The sequence below is a fragment of the Physeter macrocephalus genome, chromosome 19, assembly GCF_002837175.3.
Source record: "Physeter macrocephalus isolate SW-GA chromosome 19, ASM283717v5, whole genome shotgun sequence".
NCBI lineage: Eukaryota > Metazoa > Chordata > Mammalia > Artiodactyla > Physeteridae > Physeter > Physeter macrocephalus.
This window is the reverse complement of record NC_041232.1, coordinates 56,602,932-56,629,173: the sequence shown is the minus strand read 5'-3', so window position 1 is coordinate 56,629,173 and position 26,242 is coordinate 56,602,932. Positions and strand designations below refer to the sequence as shown.

At 34.5% G+C, this 26,242-nt stretch overlaps 2 protein-coding genes across 2 annotated transcripts in view; one reads left to right on the top strand and one right to left on the bottom strand.

Moving 5' to 3' along the window:
- Positions 1-26,242, top strand: part of RIT2 (Ras like without CAAX 2) — a 586,108-nt gene that overhangs the window by 451,608 nt on the left and 108,258 nt on the right.
- On the bottom strand, positions 10,701-12,660 carry LOC102994057 (eukaryotic translation initiation factor 4B-like). The gene is given in 2 exon segments (XM_055080568.1): positions 10,701-11,404; positions 11,407-12,660. Coding segments are annotated over 2 exon segments (1,848 nt in total). The 5' UTR covers positions 12,635-12,660; the 3' UTR covers positions 10,701-10,784.

Here is a 26,242-nt window from a genome sequence, read left to right as displayed (position 1 = left end):
TGGGAATGTAAATTGATACAGCCACTATGGAGAAGAGTATGGAGGTTCCTTAGAAAACTACAAATAGAACTACCATACGACCCAGCAATCCCACTACTGGGCATATACCCTGAGAAAACCATAATTCAAAAAGAGTCATGTACCACAATGTTCATTGCAGCTCTATTTACAATAGCCAGGACATGGAAGCAACCTAAGTGTCCATCAACAGATGAATGGATAAAGAAGGTGTGGCACATATATACAATGGACTATTACTCAGCCATAAAAAGGCACAAAACTGAGTTATTTGTAGTGAGGTGGATGGACCTAGAGACTGCCATACAGAGTGAAGTAAGTCAGAAAGATAAAAGCAGATACCATATGCTAACGCATATATATGGAATCTAAAAAAAGAAAAAAAAATGGTCCGAAGAACCTAGGGGCAAGATGGGAATAAAGATGCAGACCTAGTAGAGAATGGACTTGAGGATACGCGGTGGGGGAAGGGTAAGTTGGGACAAAATGAGAGAGTGGAATGGACATATATACACTACCAAACCTAAAATCCATAGCTAGTGGGAAGAAGTCGCATAGCACAGGAAGATCAGCTTTGTGGCCACCTAGAGGGGTGGGATAGGGAGGGTGGGGGGAGGGAGATGCAAGAAGGAAGAGATATGGGAACATATGTATATGTATAACTGATTCACTTTGTTATAAAGCAGAAACTAACTCACCATTGTAAAGCAATTATACTCTAATAAAGATGTTAAAAAAAAAACACACACACACACATTTTGGGATGGCAAATTTTACCCCCCTACATGTCTGGCACTTAAAAGCTAGTGAACAAATGAATGAATATTTGTTGATGAAAGCTGAACTAAAGCTGAATGCCAGTGGTGAATTTAAAATGTAATTGACAGGTTAATTAGACATTTCTCCAAAGGAAACATACAGATGGTCAAAAGATACATGAAAAGATGCTCATTATCACTAATTATTAGAGAAATGCTGATCAAAACTAAAATGAGGTACCAACTTACACCAATCAGAATGGCCATCATTAAAAAGTCTACAAATAAAAAATGCTTTACAGGTTGTGGAGAAATGGGAACATTCTTACACTGTTGGTAAGAATGTAAATTGGTGCAGCCACTATGGAAAACAGTATGGAGGTTCCTGAAAAAACTAAAAGTAGAGTTGCTGTAAGATCCAACAACCCCACTTTTGGGCATATGGACAGACAAAACTGTAATTCAAAAAGATATATGCACCCCAATGTTCATACCAACACTATTTACAATAGCCAAGACATGGAAACTACCTAAATGCCCATTGATAGATAAATGAAGAAAGAAGATGTGGTATATATACACAATGGAATATTACTCAGCCATAAAAAAGAATGAAATAATGCCATTTGGAGCAACATGGATGAACCTAGAGATTCTCATACTAAGTCAGAAAGAAAAAGACAAATACCATATGATATCACTTATATGTGGAATCTAAAATATGGCACAAATGAACATATCTATGAAACAGAAAGACTCATAGACATAGAGAACAGACTTGCAGTTGCCAAGGGGGTGGGTGAGGAAGGAAGGATTGGGAATTTGAGATTAGCAGACACAAATTATTATATATAGGATGGATAAACAACACGGTCCTACTGTATAGCACAGAGAACTACATTCAATATCCTGTGATTTAACCATAATGGAAAAGAATATGAAAAAGTATATATATGTATAACTGACTTTGCTGTACAGCAGAAATTAACATAACATTGTAACTGAACTACATTTCAGTAAAATTTTTGAAAATGTAATTGAATACTTATGTTGGAATTACATAGAACACATACAGTTTCACTACACTGTTCAAGTAACTTTGTTAAAAAAAAAAAAAATAGTGACCCAAACAGTCATTTGAGATTTGTGTTTGTGTGTTTGGGCATGTTTAATTACCTTTTTGTACCCATTGCTCTCTGTTTTTTTGTTGATGTTTTTACTGAATTCTCTGTTGACTTGAATAAATTGAACAGATAGATGAAATTGGGGAACAAATTCAGGCCTGTCAGTTGTATATATTTAGTCATTGTTTTCCTATTTAATGTAAAATAAGAACTTCACCTTTTAAGACCTAAGGATAACATAAACAGAATGAGTTAATTTATATTTGCAGAGTACAGTGAGTTATGCATAAAGATATGTTTTATTTAAATATAGAAAACATATAATAAAAGCCCACTGTGCTGAGAATACAACATTATAAAAGACAGACAGGCTTACTTTAGAAGAAAAACAAGAAAACCATACTTAAAATAATAAGAATTTAACACAATATTCTTGGAAATGAACAGTTTATGAATTGCAATATTTCCTATGTTTGACCTATCTCTTACATGGTATTCCAAATCTCTGGTGATTTTAATGAAATGGAATTAGGGGTTTTGCATCAAATGTTAAAATACAAATTCAGGGATTGCAGCATTTACATTGTTTTTGCATAATCTTATTAATTGGTGAATACAAATTTGGTAACTCCCATGGTTTGGATGCTACCAGTTCCTCTTCAGCTATATCATTTCATCATATAATGCAGAAAGAGAAATATTTGTTTGAGGTAAGAATATCTCACTTCTGATCACAAGCCAAGCTTCTTATCACCTCTGTCTTCCTTCATAATTTTTTTTGAACAAATTATTTTTCTGATCTAAGAATTTATATAGTATTGATGTGACACTCTGTCTTTTTTCAATTCTATACATTATTTTCATCACTTTTTAAAGTAAACTTATTTTATTTTTTTATTTATTTTTGGCTGAGTTGAGTCTTCATTGCTGATCGTAGGCTTTATCTAGTTGCGGCCAGTGGGGGCTACTCTTCATTGTGGTATGCAGGCTTCTCATTGCGGTGGTTTCTCTTGTTGTGGAGCATGGGCTTTAGGTGCAAAGGCTTCAGTAGTTGTGACATGCAGGCTCAGTAGTTGTGGCTCATGGGCCTTAGAGCTCAGGCTCAATAGTTTGGCCCATGGGGTTAGTTGCTCTGTGACATGTGGGATCTTCCCAGACCAGGGATTGAACTCATGTCCCCTGCATTGGCAGGCAGATTCTTAACCACTGCACCACCAGGGAGTCCAATTTTTATCACATTTAACCCTTAAAATAGAAATGAGAATTGAGAACATTTTTTTAAATTTATTTATTCATTCATTCATTTTGGCTGCATTGGGTCTTCGTTGCTGTGCATGGGCTTTTCTCTAGTTGTGGGGAGTGGGGGCTACTCTGTTGCAATGCATGGGCTTCACATTGCAGTTGCTTCTCTTGTTGTGGAGCACGGTCTCTAGAGCACAGGTTCAGTAGTTGTGGCACACATGCTTAGTTGCTCCGTGGCATGTGGGATCTGCCCAGACGAGGGCTCAAACCCGTGTCTTCTGCATTGGCAGGCAGATTCTTAACCACTCTGCCACCAGGAAAACCCTAAGTGAGAACATTTTTGAAGACAATATTATAAGCCTTTTGGTGATTGCTATATGTTTTATGAATTGAATTTTTCTCTCCTTTCCAATTCCTCCCACATAGAACCACCCTGATTGTTGATTTAATGCACTATCTTTATTACATCATGGTTTTGCTTATCACATTGCTCCCAAATGCTGCTGTATGCTGTCCAGATGCTCCAAAATCTGCCCCATCCTACCTACCCAGCTGTATTGACCACATCTTCCCAGGATCCACTTTTCACTACAATTAGCCACATGCCTGCAGTGTTCTTTATTGTTTATTGCACAGTCTGTGTTCCTTGACATCCTCAGTTAAGTGAACATGATTACTGCTTGGAGCAGTATCTTCAAATTCAAGCTAAACTTCAAGGTCAAGTATTAGATACCAAGACATCCACAAAACTTATTTAATGACTGTGTTAGCCAAAGACTTCACTCTTTTCTACATATTTACAAATATAAATGTCACCATACATTATACCATGTGGGTCTTCTTGTTTCATGTGTGAATCTGGTCATCAAATTTTTGAGAGAAATAAAGATCACATTTTATACTTTTAAAATGTTTCTCACAGTGCCAAGTGTAATATGAAGTAAAAATAAGAAAAAGTAGAATTATAAAGTCCCTTACAGATCCAGCTTGCCTGGTTTTGAGCATTCTGAGCATCAGTATTTTGACTCTAATTCTGTTAATGTGTGGCCATTTCATTCTGGTTGAAAAGTTAACTCATATATATATCATACCTTATTTCTTTAAAAGAAATTTCATATATAGTATCCCACTTTATCTTAACAATTAAGCATATTAAGCAGACATATCATTAATAAAAAAGATTACTGTTTTTCTATAAAACTTCAAGAAAAATTACAGGAGAAAATATTCATGAACTTGGGATAAGCAAAGATTTCTTGGGGCCCAAAAAGCATGAACCATCAATGAAAAATTGACAAATGGGACTCTATCAAAATTTAAAACTTCTATTCTTCAAAAGACATCGTTAAGAAAATGAAAAGGTGGTATTTAAACAAAGAGAACATATTCAGAATGCATATACCTGACAAATGACTTGTAGCCAGAATATATAAAGAACTCTTACAGCTCATTAAAAAGACAACCCAGTTAAAAATCTAGGCACAAGAAAGTAATGAATGGACAGTGCAGCACAGGAAAAGGGGTTCAACATCATTAGACATCAGAAAAATGCAAACCAAAACAATGAGATACCATTGTATATTTATCAGAATAGCTAAAATTAAAAATTAAAAGAACAAGTGTTAGAATGGAACTTTCATATATTGCTAGTAGGAAAGTAAAATGATAAAGCTATTTAAACTGTTTGGCAGTGTGTTGTAAAGTTAAACATATTACCATAGCATACAACAATTTTACTACTAAATATTTACCTAAGATAAATGAAAACATATGTTTACACACATACTTGTACATGAATGTCCATAGCAGTTTTATACATAATAGCCTCAAGATGGAAGCAACTTAAATATCCATCAACTAGTGAATGAATGAGCACATTGTGGCATATCCATGTAATAATATACTACTCAGCACTTAAAGTGAACAAAGTACTGATACATATAACAACATGAATGAGTCCCAAAAACATTATGCTGAGTTCAATAAGCCAGACACAAAAGAATACAAACTCTATGATTCCATTTACTACCCATGATTATTATACCAGAAATGTTGCTTAAAAATAAAAGAAAAAAACCAGATTTAATCTATAGTGACAATAAGCAGGCATGTTGTTGTCTGCAGCTGAGGGTGGAGTGTGATTGACCTGGATGGGGCTCAAGGGAACATTTTGGTTTGATCAATGTGTTCTATATCTCGACTATGGTGGTGATTATATGAATATATGTATATGTTTGTAAAATTCATTGAAATGTACATATTTTACCTAAGTAATGTTGTTTTGAAAAAAAATGATGACTGTTTTTAATAAAAACTCATAAAATATCAAAATAACATAACTAATATATTACTTTAATAATATGTACTTTAGGATAAATACAAATTTCATGTTAAATTAATATTTATATTTTATTTTATTAAATAAAATATGTAGCACAGGAAATTATATAAAATTTTCTATAGTAACCATGATAATGATTACTTATTATAAATGAGTACATATTGAATGCTTGCTTCGTGTGAGCAGATTCAAAAGTTTACAGACTTCATTTTTGAGACATAGTCTACTATGTGTCTAATTCATGTGGTCCTCACTAGGGGATTCAAACCAAGGAAAGCTCCTTATCTGGACATTTATGATTCTCAAGGAAGGAAAATAGGAATATGAAGATTTGTACCCTAGTGCTTAAAACTTCTACTCACAACTTATTGGCCAAAGCACATGACATGACCACACCTCATTTTAAAGGTGGCCAGAATACACGATTCTACTATGTCCTGGAAAATAGAAAGTCAGAAATGGTGAACAGCACTAACATTTATACCAAGAGGCCTAAGTAGTTTCTTTCACATGTAGCACACTACTATGCATGTTTCTAGGTCTCTGAATTTTCCTCTGCCTGCACATATCTTATTTCCAGGCCCAGGACTTCCACTTTTATGTAGAATGTTTAATATTTATACCCAAGTGACTCATATTTGCTTTATTTACCTTACGCTTGCTTGACATAAATTCTGGGTCTTTGCATTCTTGGATAATTAATTTTTTGTAACATTTGTTGACTTTTTCTCCTCATCACTGTATATATGTTTGCTTGATATTTTGTGCCTTTTATTCAGTGATCATATATCCAAAATTCTAGCACCTTGCCCTGTGTGTCAGATGAATCATTTAATTCTAATTACATTGTTCAACTAAAGCATGACAATTTGTGAATTTTTAGGTAGTATTTATTTTTATTGACTATTTATAATTTTACCTACTTTTAAATTTATCTCTTTTACAAAAAAAAATTCAAGCCCTATTATTGAGGAAGTTAAACACAAAGTTGAATCATTTTATTGTATATAAGTTTTTGAACTCCTGCTAGATCTTTACAGACTGGGTGACATTCCCAGTTCAACAACACATTGTCCTTTCTGGTCTCTGGCATTTCTAGTATCCTTTAACCTTAGTCCAGCTCTTTGTTTTTTAGCTGTGGCCCTGCTTAACAATTCCTGCTTTACATGTCCTTGCTCGTACATGTCTCCTACAAATATGTCTTCAATGTGAACTGTTTTTGAACTTTCAAAATTGTTATTTGTGATACAGTCTTATCATTTAATGGTCAGTGGGAAACCATAGATAATGCTAGAATTGCTCTTGAATCAAGAGCAAAATCTATTTTGTCTATAGCTGAATGACAGATGACACTGAAGGAACTGATAAGCCATAAAATAAAATCTGAGAAATGGAAGAGTGTTTTGAGGTCATCTACTTTAATTTCCAAGTCAAAGTCTGAAATTTTAAGTATGTTCACAAAGTTGAAGGGAATGAATCTGGCATTCCAAAGTGGGAGAATGGCATGAACTAAAGCAAAGCCAGAGAAAACTGTAAAACCTCTTTTGAGAGATTGAAACCCAGCAGGATCCTGTGGAACACTCCCAGGTACAAAATCCCCTCTATGTCCCTCATTTCTTTTTTTTTTTAAAAAAAGCTTTAGTCTCCTAGGCCTTACCAGAGCCCCAAAGAACAGATTCAAGCAGTTGCTAGTGAGAGAAGAAGGGAATGCAGAAACAAAGGAAAAGCAGTCAAGGAACAATAGTTCAGTTATAAAACAAAGTTCTAGTTCCTCTTCAATGGATATACATAAAAATATGATGGATATCTTTGAGATGTTCTACAGAAACTAAGACCTGACCAGGCTGATCACAAGCATGTAGACCCCAGACTGGTTGAAACCAGAAGGTTGATGATTGTGATTCCTGAAACTTCACCCTGTTACCTCCCCACAAACCAAATCATACCCCTGCAACTCTCACCTCAAATATTCCCTTTAAAAATCCTTCCCTGACAGCCATTGGGAAGTTCTGGTCTTTTGAGAATGACCCATCCATAGTCCTTGCTGGGCCCTGCAATAAATGCTCTACTTTCCTTCACCACAACCTGATGTCAATATATTGGCTTTGCAGGCAAGTGACCCAAGTTCTGCTCAATAACAAGATAACAATTGGAAAGTTTCACATAATATGATAATCTCTGGGCTTTTCATGTTGCTGCAAATGACATTATTTCATTCTTTTTTTATGGCTAAGTAGTATTCTATTGTGTATATACATACCACATCATCTTTACACATTCATCTGTTGATGGGTAATTATGTTAGTTAGGTTGCTTCCATGTCTTGGCTATTATAAATAGTGTTGTGATGAACATTGGGGTGCATGTATCTTTTTGAATTATAGTTTTCTCTGGACATACGGCCAGGAGTGGAATTGCTGGAACATATGGTAACTTTATTTTTAGATTTTTAAGGAGCCTCCATATTGTTTTCCATAGTGGTTGTACCAATTTACATTCCTATCAACAGGGTAGGAAGATTCCCTTTTCTCCACACCCTCTCCAATATTTATTATTTGTAGTAATTGTTGTGGGTTTTTACAAATACTCCTGACTCCAAAACACCTTAAATATTACCCTGCAAATTTTTAATTCTTTAGGATTTTCTATATACAGTATCATGTCTTCTGCATATAATGATAATTTTACCTCTTCCCTTCCAGTTTGGATATTTTTTATTTCTTTTTCTTGTTTGATTGCTGTGACTACGACATACAATACTATGTTGAATAAACATTGTGAGAGTAGGCATTCTTGTCTTCTTCCAGATTTTAGTGAGAATGCTTTATTTTGGCTGTGGGTTTGCCATAAAAAGCTTTTATTATACTGATATATGTTCCCTCTTTACCCACTTTGGTAAGAGTTTTTATCATGAATGGCTGTTGAATTTTATCAAATGCTTTTTCTGCATCTCTTGAGATGATCATGTGGTTTTTGTCCTTTCTTTTGCTCATGTGGCATATCACATTGATTGTTTTGCATATGTTGAACCATCCTTGTGACCCTGGTATGAATCTAACTTAATCATGATATATGATATTTTTTGCATGTTTTGGGGTTTGGTTTGCTAGTATCTTGTTGAGAATTTTTGCTTCTATTTTTATCAAAGATATTGGTCTGTAATTTTCTTTTTTTGGTAGTGTCTTTGTCTGGTTTTGGTATAGGGATAATTGTGACTTCATAAAATGATTATGGAAGTGTTCCCTCCTCTTCAATCTTTTGGAAGAGTTTGAGAAGAATTGGTATACATTCTTATTTGTATGTTTGGTAGAATTCCCCAGTGAATCCATGTGGTTCTGAACTTTTGTTTTCAGGGAGTTATGTTTATTACAAATTCTATTGCATGTCTAGTGATTGGTCTGTTCAAACTATCTATTTCTTCTTAATTCAGTGTTTGTGGACTGTATGTTTGTAGAAACTTGTCCATTTTTTCTAGGTTGTCCAATTTGTTGGCATATAATTGTTCATAGTATTCTCCCTTTCTGTCTCTCTCTCTGTTTTTTGTTTTTTGTTTTTGTATTTCTGCAGTCTCAGTAGTCATTTCTCCTCTTTCATTTTGTATTATGTTTATTTTGGTCCTCTTTTCTTCTTGGTGAGCCTGGTCTGAGGTTTGTTGACTTTGTTTACCTTTTCAAAAAATGGTTCTGTTTTTTTTTTTTCTATTTTTAAAAAAATCTTTATTTTACTTATTTCCTCTCTGATCTTTAATATTTTCTTCCTTCTGCTGACTTTAGTTTTTGTTTGTGCTTCTTTTTCTAATTCTTTTAGTTTGTAGGTTAGGTTGTTTTTTGAGGAAGACCTGTATGACTATGAACTTCCCTCTTAGGACTGCTTTTGATGCATCCCATAGATTTTTTTCTGGTTTTGTGTTCATTGTCATTTCTCTCAAGGTATTTTTTTTCTTCTCCATTATTATTTATTCTCTCAAGGGGATGCTAAAAAACAGAACCAAAAAAAACACACATTGGTCTAAGTCACATTATAAATCCAAACATTGGTGTGGGATTTCACTTGGAGAGAAGGAAATTTTGTTTTTTAAAAAGCCCCTCAAACCCCAATCAAGGTTGTAAGAAAGGGTCCCAATTTAACCACCATTGATCACCACCTAAGACTGTAATTCTAAAGTTTTCTAAGGTTTAAAAGGGGTCAAAGCAGCAGGAGCATGAATGGCTGGAGGGAAGGAGTGTCAAAATACAAAGGACCCAAGATTTGCTTGAGAAAAAGCAGTGATGATTCCTCATTGGACAGCTCCCAGGGTCTCTAGAGAATGCTTAGGAGGTCAAGTATGTGACTTAAGTAGAAGCTGCCTGTGGGAAGGTTAACAGGAAAGAGTATCATGAGGAACATAAGACTATGACAAGAGTCTAAATTTTTAAAGCTTCAAGATTTCAACAGAATGTGGATATATTTGAACTTTCAGAAGGGATAGTGTTTAAGAAAGGGTGAAACCAGGACACATAAAAGACCTGGGAATTCCCACAACCCCTAAGTGCTTCCTGCTCCAGGAGGTAAACTATTATGTGTTTATTGGGTAATACCATTTTCCCTGTTACTGGTGCAAAATAATTCATCAAATCCCCAAGCTTCTTTTCAAACCACGATTTCCCCATTTACTTTGGTCACCAAACAGTCCTATTCTTCAGTGGCCTGTAGACTCACTCCCACCTACCTCTCTGGGGGCACAAATGAAGGAACCCCCCCCCTTAGTCTGGCCCCAGTAACTCAGAATTAAATAAGAGTTGGGGCTGGCAGCCTCCTGGAGACTAAAACAACATCAGAGACTAAACCTATCTTGCCAAGAATGGAGAATTTATTCAGATACTGTTGGCTAATTCATGTATACCATAACAGGATAAGAATTAAAGGTAGAAACCTCACACACTTCCTTATACCTGCCTACTGCCCAACTAGATTCCAGACACTGTGTCACTATCACTGCCATCTTGCTAAACGGAGGTCCCTAGGCACTAATCACACAGGCAACTGCACGTGTCATAAAAATGCACCACAACTTTAAACTTACAACATTAAAAGCTGTACGTCTCTCTCTGGCTACATTGGTGATTCTCCAGTTAGTTCAATATTTTAAAGCCTGCAGAAGCATGCAAAAGAATTTCATTTTGTTTCTTTAAAAAATAAAAAGTTAAAAAAGGTATCAAGGAGATGGTGAGTTTTATCTTGTCTTGTCTGGATAGAGGTTTGATTTACTCTCGAATGTTGCAGGGTGGTGAGAGACTAGGAGAAAGCACAGAATGCAGAGGTCTATTCAGTGTAATCTTCTCCCTCATTTTCATCTTCACCATCAACGGCAAGAGCAGCATACTTGCTTGCAGAACTGAACTTAGAGGCTGGATTTTCTTCAGCTTTCTTTGGCTCAGGTGCAGATGTGGAGTCTTGATCCTTTTTGCCATCTTTCCTATCTGATTCCTTCCAGTGGTCTTTGTTCCCTCCACCTCCTGGATCACGGCTGGAATTTCCACTTTGGCCTTTTGGGGCACTCACCCCATCTACTTTATTTTCATCTTTCCTTACTGGTCCTTCCTCAGATGGTTGAGCTGGAACTACTTTCCCTCCACCACTTGTAGGGGACTGCTGCTCTGTGTCTGAGCTCTGAGATTTAGCAGAAGGGTTAGAACTTTGCTTCACCCAAGCATTCTCCTTTGGTGGAGGGGCTGGCATTACCTTTAGAGGCTGTTCAGGTTTGGGAGGCTTAAAAGTTGGAGACTGACAGTCTTCCTCTTTATTGGGTGTTTCATTGTCTAGACACTTCTCGCTCTCTCTCCTTCGTGCATCCTGGTCTGACTTACTTCTGCCTGATGTGGCTGAGGTCCCCGTTTGTGATGACTCACTTCCTGTCCTCAATCATTCTCGTTCCTGAGTTCTTCACTTCGCCAGCTTGGATGTCTCTCCCAAGGCCGTCCTTCTAGTTTTGGCTCATCCAGCTGATGCTGCAGTTTCTCCTGTTCCTTCTGTAGCCGCTCTTCTACTTCTTGTTCTCTAACAGCTGTGTCAACAGGCTTTGCCCCTCCAAAGATAGAGGCTGCTCGACTGGACTGGGATGTGCTAGCAGAGGAATCATCTTCCTTAGGAGTACTCTGAGGCTTTAGGTTCAGTTTGGGTCTTTGGGGGAGACCTCTATCATCACGCCTATAATCATCCCGAGAGTAATCATCTCTAGAGTTACATGACTGGTCATCTCGTCTGTCATATCTGTCTTCATATCGGTCTCCACCTCCTCTGTAGTCGTCATCCCTATGGTACCCACTACCAAATTCCCTTCTGCCACTGCCTATCCTGGAATCGTAGCCTCTATCACAGTTTCTGCTGCCTTGGTCATCATAGCGATCTCGGCCCCTGTATCGCTCCATGTCCCAGCATGGGCCATCACGGTAACTGTCCCAATACCCATCACGATATCGATCTGAATCGTAACTATCTCGATACTTGTCTCCAAAGCTATCATCACCTCTTCTAGGTAGGTAGTCGTCAAAGCTGTCTGTAGCAGGACGGGCCCTCCAGTCTGTATCTGTTTTGTCAGAATCCCAATTTCTATCTCAGCCAAAAGAATGATCATCCCTGTCTTTATCCTGTGCTTGATTAGCAACGTCCACTCGAATTCTCCTGTTACCTAGAGACTCTTCATTGAGGCTCAGGGCACTGAGCAAGGAATCCAGGTCCTCAAACTCAGTGTAACCAAAACCTTTCAACCTCTCAGTATTGCTGGGTTCACGTGGTAAATGCACTGCACTGACATTTAATCCTCTAAAGAATTCCTTAATGGAGTCGTCTGTCACATCATAGGGCAGGTTCCCTAGAAAAGCAGTGTAGGGTGGTGATTTATGAAGATGGCTCTGGTCGATATTGGGTTCCCGAGCAGCCTGTGGAGCAGTGGGCAGGATGAAACGGTCAATTGGAGGTGCCCTATACACGTCATCATCATTACTATGCCAAGTGGTTGAAACATCTCCTTCTAGGTCATCTGTTTCTTCAGCCCAGGTGACTGGTTTGGGGACATAGGTGCTTCCTCCACTAGTCCTTCCATCCTCAGCCAGGAAGTCTGTTAGGGAGATAGTCTTCCCCTTCTTATTCTTCTTTTTTGCTGAGGCCACCATGTTGGGAGAGGGAGAGAGAATGCAAAAGCAAGGTATTTTTAAATTTATTCTTTTTTTTCATCATTGACCCATTGTTTTTTCATTATCATGTTGTTTACTCTCCATGCAATCAATTTTTTCTCGTTTCTTTTTCTGCTGTTGATTTCTAGTTTCATGCCATTGCAGTCAGAAAAAAGTACAGTAAATAAGAGTGATTGTGATGCAGATTTAAGCCATTGTTTTCCCCATTGATAAGAGTTTCTAGAAATTTGGCCACCCGCTTTTTTCAGGTACAGAGAGGGAAACACCCTTACAAATGTGTTTCTCACAAAAGGGTAATTTTCACTTGGTTTTCAGAGCCCTTCCCATGTCTGCTGTTTCTCTGAAAATAACCAGTTTAAAAGAATTAATACTCCAGAGAAATATTTTGGGGTGGCAAATTCTTCTCCCTCATAGTGTCATTAAGAGAAAATAATACAGGTATTTAGGATATTTGAATTAAAGTAATTTAAGTCTATTTCTAGTTATAGAATTTTGGTCAAGTCTTTTAATCTTGTCCTTACATTTTCATTTCAATAAATAATTTGGCCCAGATTTTCTCTAAATTTCTTTCCAGTGCTAAAACATTGATTCAAACTTGATTTTTTTCAAAACATAACATAAGCAGAATTTTTATTGAATTTAATATTTTTGCTATCTTTTTATCACTAATCATATATTGTAATAAGTATATATGACCTTTACTCTTTGTTTTGCCTCTTCTATCTCAATAGTATTGTAAAATCCTTAAAAATGAGGTCAAATCTAATATAAACTTCCCCCAATGTAAATACATTCTAAAAGAAGGCTTTTTCTCATTGCAATGATATTGATATAAAGCTTGGGAAAGCCAGCTCTTCACTGTAAACCTTGAGAGGCTAGAATTTCTGGTAGTATCACTTTAAATTTAGGAACTGGTACGGATAGAGAACTAATCTAAATAGAACAATAGGATTATATTTTGATTATTGCTAGAATTGTTCATGGTTATTTATTGAGTCCAGTCTTTGGTGAATTTTCACACCCATTGATGATTTATATGAATAAATTACATGTCCTAACATTCCTGCAGGTATTTACAAAGTAACAAAAAAGTAGTTTCAAGAGGAGTGCAACTAAACACAGAAGACCTAATATTCAGTTTAATCAAACTTTTAGTTGGTAGCCTCCTTTTCATCTAACTCACCAAGTAAAAAGATACTAAATTATCTTTTTTTTCTTTTTAAGACATCTTTTTAATTCAAATTATGTGTACTTAAGTTTATTTAAACATAGATGTTTTTTATCATGGCATCTATACTGAAATAAGATATAGAACTATCTTTTCTCTTTAGAGAGAAAATAATTAGCTCTTTTCTTTAACAATAGTATGGGGCAGGGGGCTGGGGTGGTAAATTTTCACACAAGATTATGACTTTACATGTCCTTTATGTGTGTTCTTTGCATGAGTTTATAACTTCTCTTTTCTATGAAGTACATCATTTTCCAGATTCTCTTGATGTATTTTAGAAGAATGTATGCCTCAAAATGTGCTAAATAACCAGCATGTGTGATACAGAAGTTTGTGTTAATATTTTACTAATTTCCAGGGGTAACTCAGCTTTTTCAGTTAGTTCATAGAACTCTAATGTGAGAGAATAGATGCGAAATGATTTTGCTTTTACTCCATTGAGCAAAACAACCTTAAGAAATGCCATATAAGCCTTCCAGATTTTCATTAATCCTTTGTTCATATTTATTCTGTCACTGAGAATTCTGACTAGCTTCCCAACTGACAGCTCATTAGATTCTGCTGGACAATTCCTAACACATAATCTACTCACACCAAAAGAACCAACTTTGAGTCTTTTTTAAATTTCTCTATACACTAGCATAATCAAAAATCTTACCTTAACATTTTTAACATTGTTTGTTACCTACACCAATAATACCTGCTGAAGCTCCTAAGCAAATTCACATCTAATTTATTTTATTTCAGATGAGATGTGTACTCACTTTGCATTAAAATAATCTTATATCTTGCTTTTGTGCTTGTAAGGGGCAGTGGTTTCCATAAAAGCAAAAGCACAAGAACGGGAAATGTTTTGTTTTACTTTTTATTCTGACTCAGTATCTATGATACAGTTTTCAGATACCACATTTAAAAATAACAACAGTGTTCTCAGAACACAAACCCTTTATTCAAGGCTGCTTAAAAAATATGAAAATGCATGCAATGACACATTCTGAAAGAAAAACAGAAGAGCCTGAGGACTGCCTCTTATCAAGAAAATTCTGAAATAATTAATGACCCACTCAGAGTAAAATATTCTTTTTTAAAATTTAAAGTAACAAATTTATATATTGAAAGACTCAGAGACACATAACTTAAAAGATCCATAACATTAGGATAATGAAATCAACACAGAAATATAAGTATATCTAAATAATTACAACCAATACAAGATATATTTTAAAGCCATACACTGTCCTTCATAAACATACCATAGGAATCATCCTTCAAAATTACTGTGATAAAAAGTTATTTTCTTCAAATAAAAAATAATTATTTCTATATGCTGAGCCTCGAAATTCCTGTTTACAACTAACTTTTTTTTTTTTTTTTTGCCGTACGCGGGCCTCTCACTGTTGTGGCCTCTCCCTTTGTGCAGTACAGGCTCCGGACGCACAGGCTCAGCGACCATGGCTCACGGGCCCAGCCGCTCCGTGGCATGTGGGATCTTCCCAGACCAGGGCACGAACCCGTGTCCCCTGCATCGGCAGGAGGACTCTCAACCACTGCACCACCAGGGAAGCCCTGTTTTGTATTTTATCAGTATTGCTTAATATTTCCTTCTTTACTAGACTAGTATTGAAAATTTTGTAATTATTACATTTGTAAATTCAGTAGTGACTTGTTATTTACTAATAAATTTAGGTTAATTTCTTTGCAAAATGTTAATATAGGATAGTTACAAAGAGTAGTCCACAACCCCTAAGACCCTAGGAGATCAAAACTATTTTCACAAAATACAAGTTGCTATTAACCTCTTTTAAAGTGAAGTCACTGTCCCTTTAGCACAAATCAAAGCAGTGACATTAAATCATATTGGTGGTCATTTGTATTCTTCATGGCCATGCTGTCTTAAAAACAAATACCCAGTTTCATTTTAAAATGCCTTTGATGAATCAGTGAAAATTACGAATTTTACTGAATTTCTACCCTTAAGTATATGTCACTTTAATATTTTGTTGACAAAATGGAAAGTCTACATAAGGTACATATAGAAATACATAGTAGTTGTAGCTTCTCTATACATAAGGATTTCTCTTATGAGCTTGTTAATGATATTAATAAATATGATATTTTGTAATCAACGTATTAATCTTTGGAAGATCAGCATCTCTCAGTAAATCAATATTTTCCAAATGATCAATACAAGATTTACAAAATCAAGCATGAGTAAAAAATCCATCCAAAATGCAAGTTAGACAAATAGATTTAAATGTAAGAAGGTATAAGCCATTTACTCATATGGTTTCAGACTGGTAAAATAACAAAGAAGAATATTCTCAGTTATCTAAAAAGTCTATTCAAATACTCTTCCCTTTTCCAACTTTGTAAGCCCAGATTTTCTTCATGTACTACAAAAAAGAAAGAGTAACATATAAAATAATACTAAAAAAAAAAAAAGTCTGAATCCAACTTTCTTATATCTGACCAGACATTAATGAGATTTGTAGAAATGTAAATCAATGCCATTTTCTCCCACATTTTTTGTAAAGTGCATTTTTAATAAAAAATTATGTTAAAATCAATGAGTTATCATTGTTATTTTTCAATGAATTAATAAACATAATTAAAAGTCAGTTTTAATTTCTAATATGGTAAATGTCAATAGATGTAACTTACTTAAATTCAGAGCCTTTGATCTAATGACCTTAGAATAATCTAAAAAAAAAAAAAAGTCTGAATCCAACTTTCTTATATCTGACCAGACATTAATGAGATTTGTAGAAATGTAAATCAATGCCATTTTCTCCCACATTTTTTGTAAAGTGCATTTTTAATAAAAAATTATGTTAAAATCAATGAGTTATCATTGTTATTTTTCAATGAATTAATAAACATAATTAAAAGTCAGTTTTAATTTCTAATATGGTAAATGTCAATAGATGTAACTTACTTAAATTCAGAGCCTTTGATCTAATGACCTTAGTCTTTAGTCTCATGTTTTGATATTCAAAGAAAGATGGGTGTTCTCTTTTGTTCTCAGTTTTGCTTTTGCTGGTGAAAATTGTCTCAGTTATCTTTAAGCCTCTCTGTTAAGAACCCTCACTCTCCTTTATGACATTCTCAAACTGTCTGTTTTCTTTTCCTGATTAGGGCACATCTAGGAAACAAGATGACAGAGTTCAGGTCATCCCCACCTGGAAATTAAAACAGAAGTTAGTGATTATCAACCTTGGTCAGCTAGTGTTGGTAAAGAACCTCAAGTGAGTTGAGACAGTTGACTCGGTCACAGTGAGCTGTGATATTGGCACCAATTTTGAGGACTAAGGGCATGAGTTAATCATTTATATCTTGTTAGATATGGATGAAAGACTGGGGATACAAGGAAGATATTTATCTTTAATTTCCTAAGAATATAAACCTTAATCCATGTTGGGATGAATGTTCCTTCTTGTCCAATTTATGCTTGATATGTATATTGTTATCCTGAAAATGCTGATGTGTTCGTTAAAATTTCCTTTGGAACATCCTGACTTTAAAAGGTTTTTGTCACATTTTTTAATATATAATCCACCATCTGTGAATCTATTCTTCAACTATTACTATAATTATTCAGTTATAAGCAGCTTGATTCACTAGCTAGTCAGAATGCCTTAAAGCCCTTTGGCACATATTTTCCTTTTAGACCTGAATGTAACAAAATTATTACGTTACCAGACAGTTATCTTAAAAGCAGCACGACACCTTAAAACTTACCTGTACTCTGTCAAATCTGGGTCAAGTCCTATGCTAGTTAATAATTAAAGGTTCTATTTCTTAAAATGGAAACATCTCTTGAAAAGTAATTAAAATAAAGTTCTTGCTGAAATTGAATTTTTACAATAAACGTTTTCATTTTTATCAGAGAAATGTTGTTTGCAAAATGTTTATAGGATTATTAATAAACACCTTGGGCAGCAAATAACATCAGGTTGAAATATACCAAAACATGTATTAATTGCCCTATACAACATGCTCTGTTGTGTCTTATTGATTAAATTAGGTGGAGTTGCCAAGGCAATGCTTGTATACTACAATACTGCTATGGCTAAAAGAAGGCATACTAAATTCTGTGTTCCATTTACAGAAAGGCTAATAGGAAACCTGCACAGAAATGAAGATCTCATTGTTTACACTCGACTGCAAACACACTCTCCCCGACATACAGTATTCAGTAACAAATTATTAAACAATATTAGATGGAGTTGAAACCAGGTCAGATACAAGTTATTTTCAATGGACTGTGGAAACTGACAGCTACGGCTTTCCATACAGGCACCAAAGTCACGTAACACAGGAGCATAAGAATATTCTTTTAACTTCCCAGCTCTATAGTCCCAATCCATGAAAAAAGCAAGTGATCTTATGTTTCAAATGAGATTCTAAGGACTTTAGAATCCACTTTAGGGTATTTTAACTATTTCCTCAGTCATTGTTTTTCTTTAGTCTGTTATTAAGTACTAAATGCTTTGATAGGGCTGAACAGTTGCTGGTTTTTGATTCTAAAATCTAGAAGCTTATTCTTCACTAGATGAGGGCATTATGGAGGGTAATGCTTGCTAGTTTCTATATCAACCAACAACAAAAATCTCATTGGTTTAACAACATGAGACTTTATTCTAGTTCATGTCATAATCTGATATAGGTTGAGCACCTCTTCTGAGTGGCTTCTCTCCAAGTAGTGACTCAGGGATCTAGGCTCGTTCCATCTTGTGAAACTGTTACCTTCAACACAGGGTATCTACAGTTGCCATAAAAAGGTAAGAAAACATGTAATTACCCAGGAGATTTTATGGTAGATGTGCAGTAATTTTTTATCATTTTTTTATGTGAGTCCTCCTTTTCTAGTTGCTGATGCAGTAAAGAGACAAGTTATATACCTCCTGTCATATCCCATATACAATAACAGAACAGGGCCTTACCATTCAGAAAATGGAACAAATGAGAATCATAACACTTGCCACTCCTTACTAATTCTGAAATTCAGTTTGACAGCTATGTTAAAGGACTCCTCCTCCCACTAGGGATCAAGGAGTGTTACCTTGTTAAGGCGTGTTACTTCTCTTGCCCATTGATATCTATAGGACCTGTTCTTAACCTCTGATTTGAGTATTGAGGAACATGCTTTCTTCAGGATCTGTACACAGCTAGAAGCTGATTCTTGTCCATGGTAAGTTGGGAACTAAAGAATTGTTTCAGGTCTTGAATATTCAGCCATATTTAAATTGAACACATGGTTTCTTTGCCAGTGCAATTCCCGAAAAGAGGGAATTAAACTTCTGATCAATGTGCTTCAGTGATCACTCTCAAAATTATGTGCAAGATACAACTTTTAAATCTGATTCACTTATTTGCCTTCTCATACTATGTTTTTCTATGATTAATGGAAGCTACCTTAGAGATATCAGAAATAACCTGGTCTTTGCCTAAGTTACTTTACTCATTTGAAAAGTTTTATGGCCTATTATTGTAAAACCTTTTCAAAATCTTATTCCTATTAAGAGTCTAGACCTACACTGTTCAATATTGCAGTTAGCAGCAACATATGGCTCCTTAGCACTTGATTGTAGCTAGCCCAAATTGAGATGTGATATAAATTTAAATACACACTGATTTTGAAGTCTTAGAATGAAAAGTATAAAATATCAAATTAATATTTTATATTGATTACATGTTGAAATAGTATTTTATAAATATTAGATCTTATAAGATATTATTCAATTCATTTCACCAGGTTCTTTTTAATTTTTTGATATGGCCACTAGAAAATTTTAAATTACCTTTGTGACTCAAACTATATTTCTCTTTGAAAACACTTGTCTAGAAGCAATTGTCCAAAACAAGTTGTCAATTTTCTGAATTATCTCTGTTCCCTTTCATATCTTTTTAAAAACCAGTCAATTTGTTCCTTAACTTATCTCTATCTTATAACCCCTCACCAAGCACAGACAAAAAATGTAACACATAACACTAATATCCCATTTTCCAAAGCCTTGCCTTAAAACCACAATCTCATTAGGCAAATGAGTTGCCTTCTAGGGCATATTGGATAATAATTTTACTAAAATTCTTTGCTACTATATATCACTGATTTTCATCTTTCTAATGTCTGATACCAGTTTTTAGCTTGCATACCAACCAATACGAAACCAACTTTATGAGCTTTAGCTCTGGGCTAAAACAGCACCTTAATTCAAGCATAAATTACTCAAGAAATTGAAGTAGGCTCTGTTGTAGCACAAGAGCAATTCAATTCTTAGTGACATAACACAGGCTACCCATTTTAGAATCTGATGTAGTTTGGATAGCTCCTGTCCAGAGAATGACTCAGGAATCTAGGCTTTTCGTGGGCTTGTGACATTTCCATTGTAGTTAGAGAATAAAATGAGTGACGGTGACACAGGGGTTCTATACCAGGCCTGGGATTAGCTTACATCACCTTGACCACACTACATTTACCAGCTTCCAGTTACACAGCCCCTGTGTAAGTACAATGAAAGCAGAGAAATGGAGTTTTCCTGTGTGCCCCAAAAGAGGAAATGGAATTGGTGAGCATTTCAGCTGTCTCTACCACAATAAATGAGTTCAAATACCATATAAGGAGCATAAAATAAAGGACATGTGATTACTCAACAGAGCTTTTGTCTGTGTGCCATATGATGTGAGTGGAACATATGTATGTTGATATTTGAATTCCTCAGGGGAGCCTGGTAGGGACAGATCTGAGCCCCAGGGCAACTCATAAGATGAAGGCTGAAGAAACTTGGGATTGCTAGCATATTGCTCATAAAACTATAAGCACTCAGTCAGTGTTTGTCAGTGGGGTGAGTTGAGACATATATTTAAATAATGAAAGAAGTTCCAGGGAAGCAGACATTAGACCTACTTATGTACAGTTCTATAGGAGGCTACTTGGTAAAAAATAGCAGAAAATATTTTTAAGTAAAACAAATTCCTTGTTAGATATTGGAATCATCTAAACATTTTAAGAGTTGCCTTATGAAGTCTTGAGATTCTTATTAGTATAAAAATCTAAGTATTTCTGGAAACAATCTGTCAAAATTATTTCTGAGAACATTTCTGAACACACTTGTTGGTCTCTGATTTTCCTTCCAAATCTAAAAGCCTAAGTTTATACACTGAGGATTGTGTTTATATGACAAATGAAATGATGAGGTTTTGCCAAAAACAGTTACATCTCCAGAAGGTGTAAAACCTAGCAAACAAAACTTAGGTCTGCTCACTTACATGCAGCAAAGCCAATCTACTGACACCGGGTTGTGGTGAAAGAAAGTGCAGTGTTTATTGCAAAGCCAAGCAAGGAGTATGGACAGCTAATGCTCAAAAGACCCAAATTCCCTGAGGATTTCAGGGAAGGGTTTTTAAAGGCAAGGTGAAAGAGAGTGTAGCAGGTTGCATAATCGTCTCATGTACAATTACCTGATTGGTTGATGGTGAGGTAACAGGGTGTTGACACAGAGATTAACATCATCAATCTTCAGGCACAAGCTGATTTGGGGGCTATGCTTTCATGGTCATCATGCAGTTAGCTTCTTCCATCTGGTGGGGGAGGGTTTGCATCTGTAAAACTGCCAGGAATGTATATCAGACACTGTTATCTACGTTCTTCAGGGAAGACTAAAGATTCTGCGACTCTGATATATGGCTGATCTGTTGTTTAAATTGTTACCAGTTCTCCTGGCCCAACTGCTATATTTTGTTATTACATGTTCACATTCTCCTATCGTTAATTCTTAAGCTAGCCTTTTGTAACTCAAGGGAGGTCTGGGAGACTAAAGCTAAGTACAAATAATAGGTAGGCAGGCAGAAGACATGGGAAGGGGGGAACAGTTACAGGGGTACATATTATGGTAAAAAAATGCTTAATTAAATATAAAAAGACTATTATCTGAAGACTTTTAATATATCTAATAGCATGTTTTAAACTGATACTAGAATTTGTTATAATTGGGGAACATTTATAGTTATGCCATGTCCAATTTCCTACTGTAACTCTCTCTTCACCAACTTATTCCTAAACCATCAGCAAAATAATTTTTCCAACAAGATGTTAAAATGAATAAAATAATTTCAACATTTAATCAGAAAAATGGGAGACAGAAGATCTGGATCCTGTCCTTTACAACACCATCAGGTTGCCTGCTCACCAGTCAGATCTCTAACTCAAAGACTAGTACAGGTAAAAACTAAAAAAGGTAATTGATCTTTACGATGTTATATTGTATAAAATATTCAAAATGAATCTGTACAGCCTTTTCTCAAGAAAAGTATTCCTAGGTTGAGAGATTATTTTAATATATGCAGACATTCTTAAATGTTGATTCAGGATTTATGGACATCTTATCTATGGTTTCATGTCAAAAGCAGCTAGTATACTCCTCAAAATATTCAATTTCACAAAGAAAAAGTTCATAACACATGTGAAATAAGATCAACAAAGTAATTAAAATCCCACTTAATCCCATGGAAACTTCCCTGGGTAGTCTATTTTCATTTGTTTTCTATTATAATGTACTTCCTTAGTAAATATAAATTTATACAACACAATTCTAAGTTTATACACATTTCATTTTTAATTAATTTTGTTATATTTACCATTTGTGAAAATCTTGTCTCTCTCATTATGGTATTAGGACTTTGAAGAATACCTTGTACTGAAATACATAACTAATAACCAATGATTAAAAAATAACCAATTGGAAAATTTCTTATTTGTTGATGAAAATATATTCTAACATGTGAATTATATGCAAATACATAATATTCAGATATCATCACCTTTGAAAAAAATATCCTTCCACTCTATATCTTAACAGAGATAACCAACATTGCCTCATATACAAACAGGTGCAATTAAAAACCAAAACATTTAGAAAAGAGACAATCATGCTGATGTGGATAGTCACCACATTTATCTTTGAGAAAATTAATATATAATATACAACTTATTAAGTGAACAACATTTTTTACCCCGTTAGTTTAACATTCATAAAAAGGAATCAAATAACTTTGAATTTACAATGATTTGAGTTAGTTTGTGCTTCAGTTAGCTGCAAAAATGCATAAGAATTGTTTCCAAACTTATTGAGATATAATTGATATATAATATTTGATATATAAGTTTAAGGTGTGCAACATGACTTTATACACTTATATGTTATTTCATGGTTGCCACAATAGGGATAGGTAGCAACTTCATCACCTCACATAGTTACTGTTTTTGTTTGTTTTTTGTGGTGAGAACATTTGAGATCCATTCTCTTAGAAACATTCGAGTACATAATACAGTATTGTTAACTATAATCACTGTGCTATACCTTAGTTCCTTAAAACTTATTCATCTTATAATTGCAAGTTTGTACCATCTGACCAACATGTTTCCATTTTTCCCACCCTTAGCCCTAGCAATAATCTACTCTCTGTTTCCATGGGTTTAGTATTTTTGTTGTTGTTGTTGTTTTTGTTTCTTTTTTTTTTTTTAGATCCCACATACAAGTGAGATCAAGCGGTATTTGTCTTTTTCTGACCTAGTTCAATTTTAATGCCCTCAAGATTCATCCTTGTTGTAGGAAATGGCAGGATTTCCTTCTTTTATGTTTTAATAATGTTACATTGTATATGTATATCATATCTTCATTATCCTTTCATCCATCAACAGACACTTAGGTTATTTACATATCTTGGCTATCATAAATAATGTTACAATGAACATGGTAGTACAGATAACACTTCAAGATACTGATTTCATTTCTTTTGATATATACTGAGGAGTAAGATTACTAGATTATATGGTAGTTCTATTTTTAATTTTTTGAGACCTCCATACTGTTTTCCATAGTGGCTACACCAAATACATTTCCACCAACAGTGCATAAGGATTCCCTTTTCTCCATATCCTTGCCAACACTTGTTATCGTTTATCTTTTTGATAACGATGATTCTAACAGATGTGAGGTAATATCTCATTGTGGTTTTGATTTGCATTTTTGTGATGATTAGTGATATAAAGCATTTTTTGGGTACCTGGTGTCCATTTGCATGTGTTCTTTGGAAAAATGTCTAAGTCCTCTGCTCATTTTTTAATTGGATTTTTTTTGTTTGCTTTGCTATCAAGTTATATGAGTTCCTTATATATTTTGGATATAAATCTATCAGATGTATGGATTGCAAATATTTTTATCCCATTCCATAAGTTGTCATTTCATTTTGTTGACTTCTTTTTGCTGTGCAGAAGTTCTTTAGTTTAACATAGTTCTACTTATTTATTTTTGCTTTTGTTGCATGTGTTTTTGGTGTCATATCCAGAAAATCATTGTAAAGACGAATGTCAAGGAGCTTCTCTGCAATGTTTTCTTCTATGAATTTTATGACTTTAGGCCTATATTTAAGTTCTTAATCCATTTCAAGTTAAGTGGTGTAAACTAGAGGTTCAATTTCAATCTTCTGGGTGTGATTATCCACTTTTCCCAACACCATTTAGTAAAGAGACTACTCTGTCCCCATTGAGTATCATTGGCTTCTTTGCCAAATAATAGTTTACTGTATGTAAGAGTTTATATCTGGGCTCTCAATTCTGTTCCATTGATCTATGTTTCTGTTTTTATGGCAGTACCATACTGTTTTGATTACCATAGCTTTGTGATATAGCTTGAAATTAGGAAGTGTGATATCTCCAGCTTTGTTCTTCTTTTTCAAAATAGCTTTGGTTATTTGAGATCTTTTGTGTTTCCATACAAATCTTAGGACTTTTTCCTGTTTGTGTGAAAATGTCATTGAAATTTTGATAGGAATTACCAAAAATTTATAGGTAGCTTAGGATAGTATTGACATTTTAACAATATTAATTTTTTTCATCCATGAACATAGAATATCTTTATTTGTATCTTCTTTAATTCCTTTCATTAAAATCTTATAGTTTTCAGTATACAGAATTTTCACCTCCTTAGTTAATATTAAGTACTTTGTTGTTTTTGATTCTATTGTAAATAGGATTGATTTTCTTATTTTTTTAGATAGTTTGGTTTTTTATGTATAAAAATGTATTGATTTCTGATATTGATTTTGAATCCTACAACTTTACTGAATTTGTTGATTAGTCACAATGGTTTTTTGATGGAGTCTTTAGGATTTTTATACATATATAATCATGTCATCTGTAAGCAGAGACAATTTGACTTCTTCCTATCCAATGTGTATGCCTTTTATTTCTTTTTCTTGTCTAACTGCTCTGGTGAATATTTCCAGTACTATGTTGAATAAAAGTGGTAAGAATGTACACCCTTGTCTTAATCTTGATCCTAGAAGAAAAGCTTTCAAACTTTCACTGTTGAGAGTTATGTTCAGTGTGGGTGTATTGCATATAACCTTTATTAAATTAAGGTATATTCCATGTATACACAATTTGTTGAGAATTTTTATCATGAATGGTTATTGAATTTTGTCAAATGCATTTTCTGCAACTATGGAGATAATTATATAAATTTATCCTTCATTTTATTAATGTAGGGTATCATATTTATTGATTTCCATATATTGAACCATTCTTGCATCCCAGGGAAAAAATTCCCCTTTGATCATGGTATATAATCTTTTTAATGTGTTGTTGAAATCTGTTTGCTAATGTGTTGAGAATTTTTGCATCAATATTTATCAATGATATTGGCCTGTAGTTTTCTTTTCTTACAGTGTCCTTGTGTGGCTTTTTAATTAATGCTGGCCTTGTAAAATGAGTTTGGGAGTGTTCCCTCCTCTTCAATTTTTTGGGAAGAGTTTGAGAAGGATTAACATTAATCCTTCTTTAAATGTTTGATAGAATTCACTAATAAAACCTTCTGTTCCTCATTTTTTTATTTGTTGGGAAATTTTTGATTCAATTTCCTACTCATTTTTTTTTTGGTCTGTTCAGATTTTCTTGCTCCTCATGATTCAGTCTCAGTGGATTGTATGTTTCTAGGAATTCATTTCTTTTAGGTTATCTGATTTGTTGGCATATAATTGTTCATAGTAGTGTCTTATGATTCTTTGTATTTCTGTAGTGTTAGTTGTAATGTCTCTTTCATTTCTGATTTTATATTTATTTGAACAATCCCTCATTTTTTTCTTTGTCTAGCTAAAGGTTTGTCAATTTTTTTCTTTAAAAAAAAGCTCTCAATTTTGTTAAACTTTTTCAATGCTGTTCTGGTATAGATTTCATTTATTTATCCTCTTCATTTTGCATCTCTTTCGTTGTATTATTCAGCTGCTGAATTTATTTTCATTTCTTTTTTATGATTTCCATCTCTTTTTTTTTTTTTGCTGTACGTGGGCCTCTCACTGTT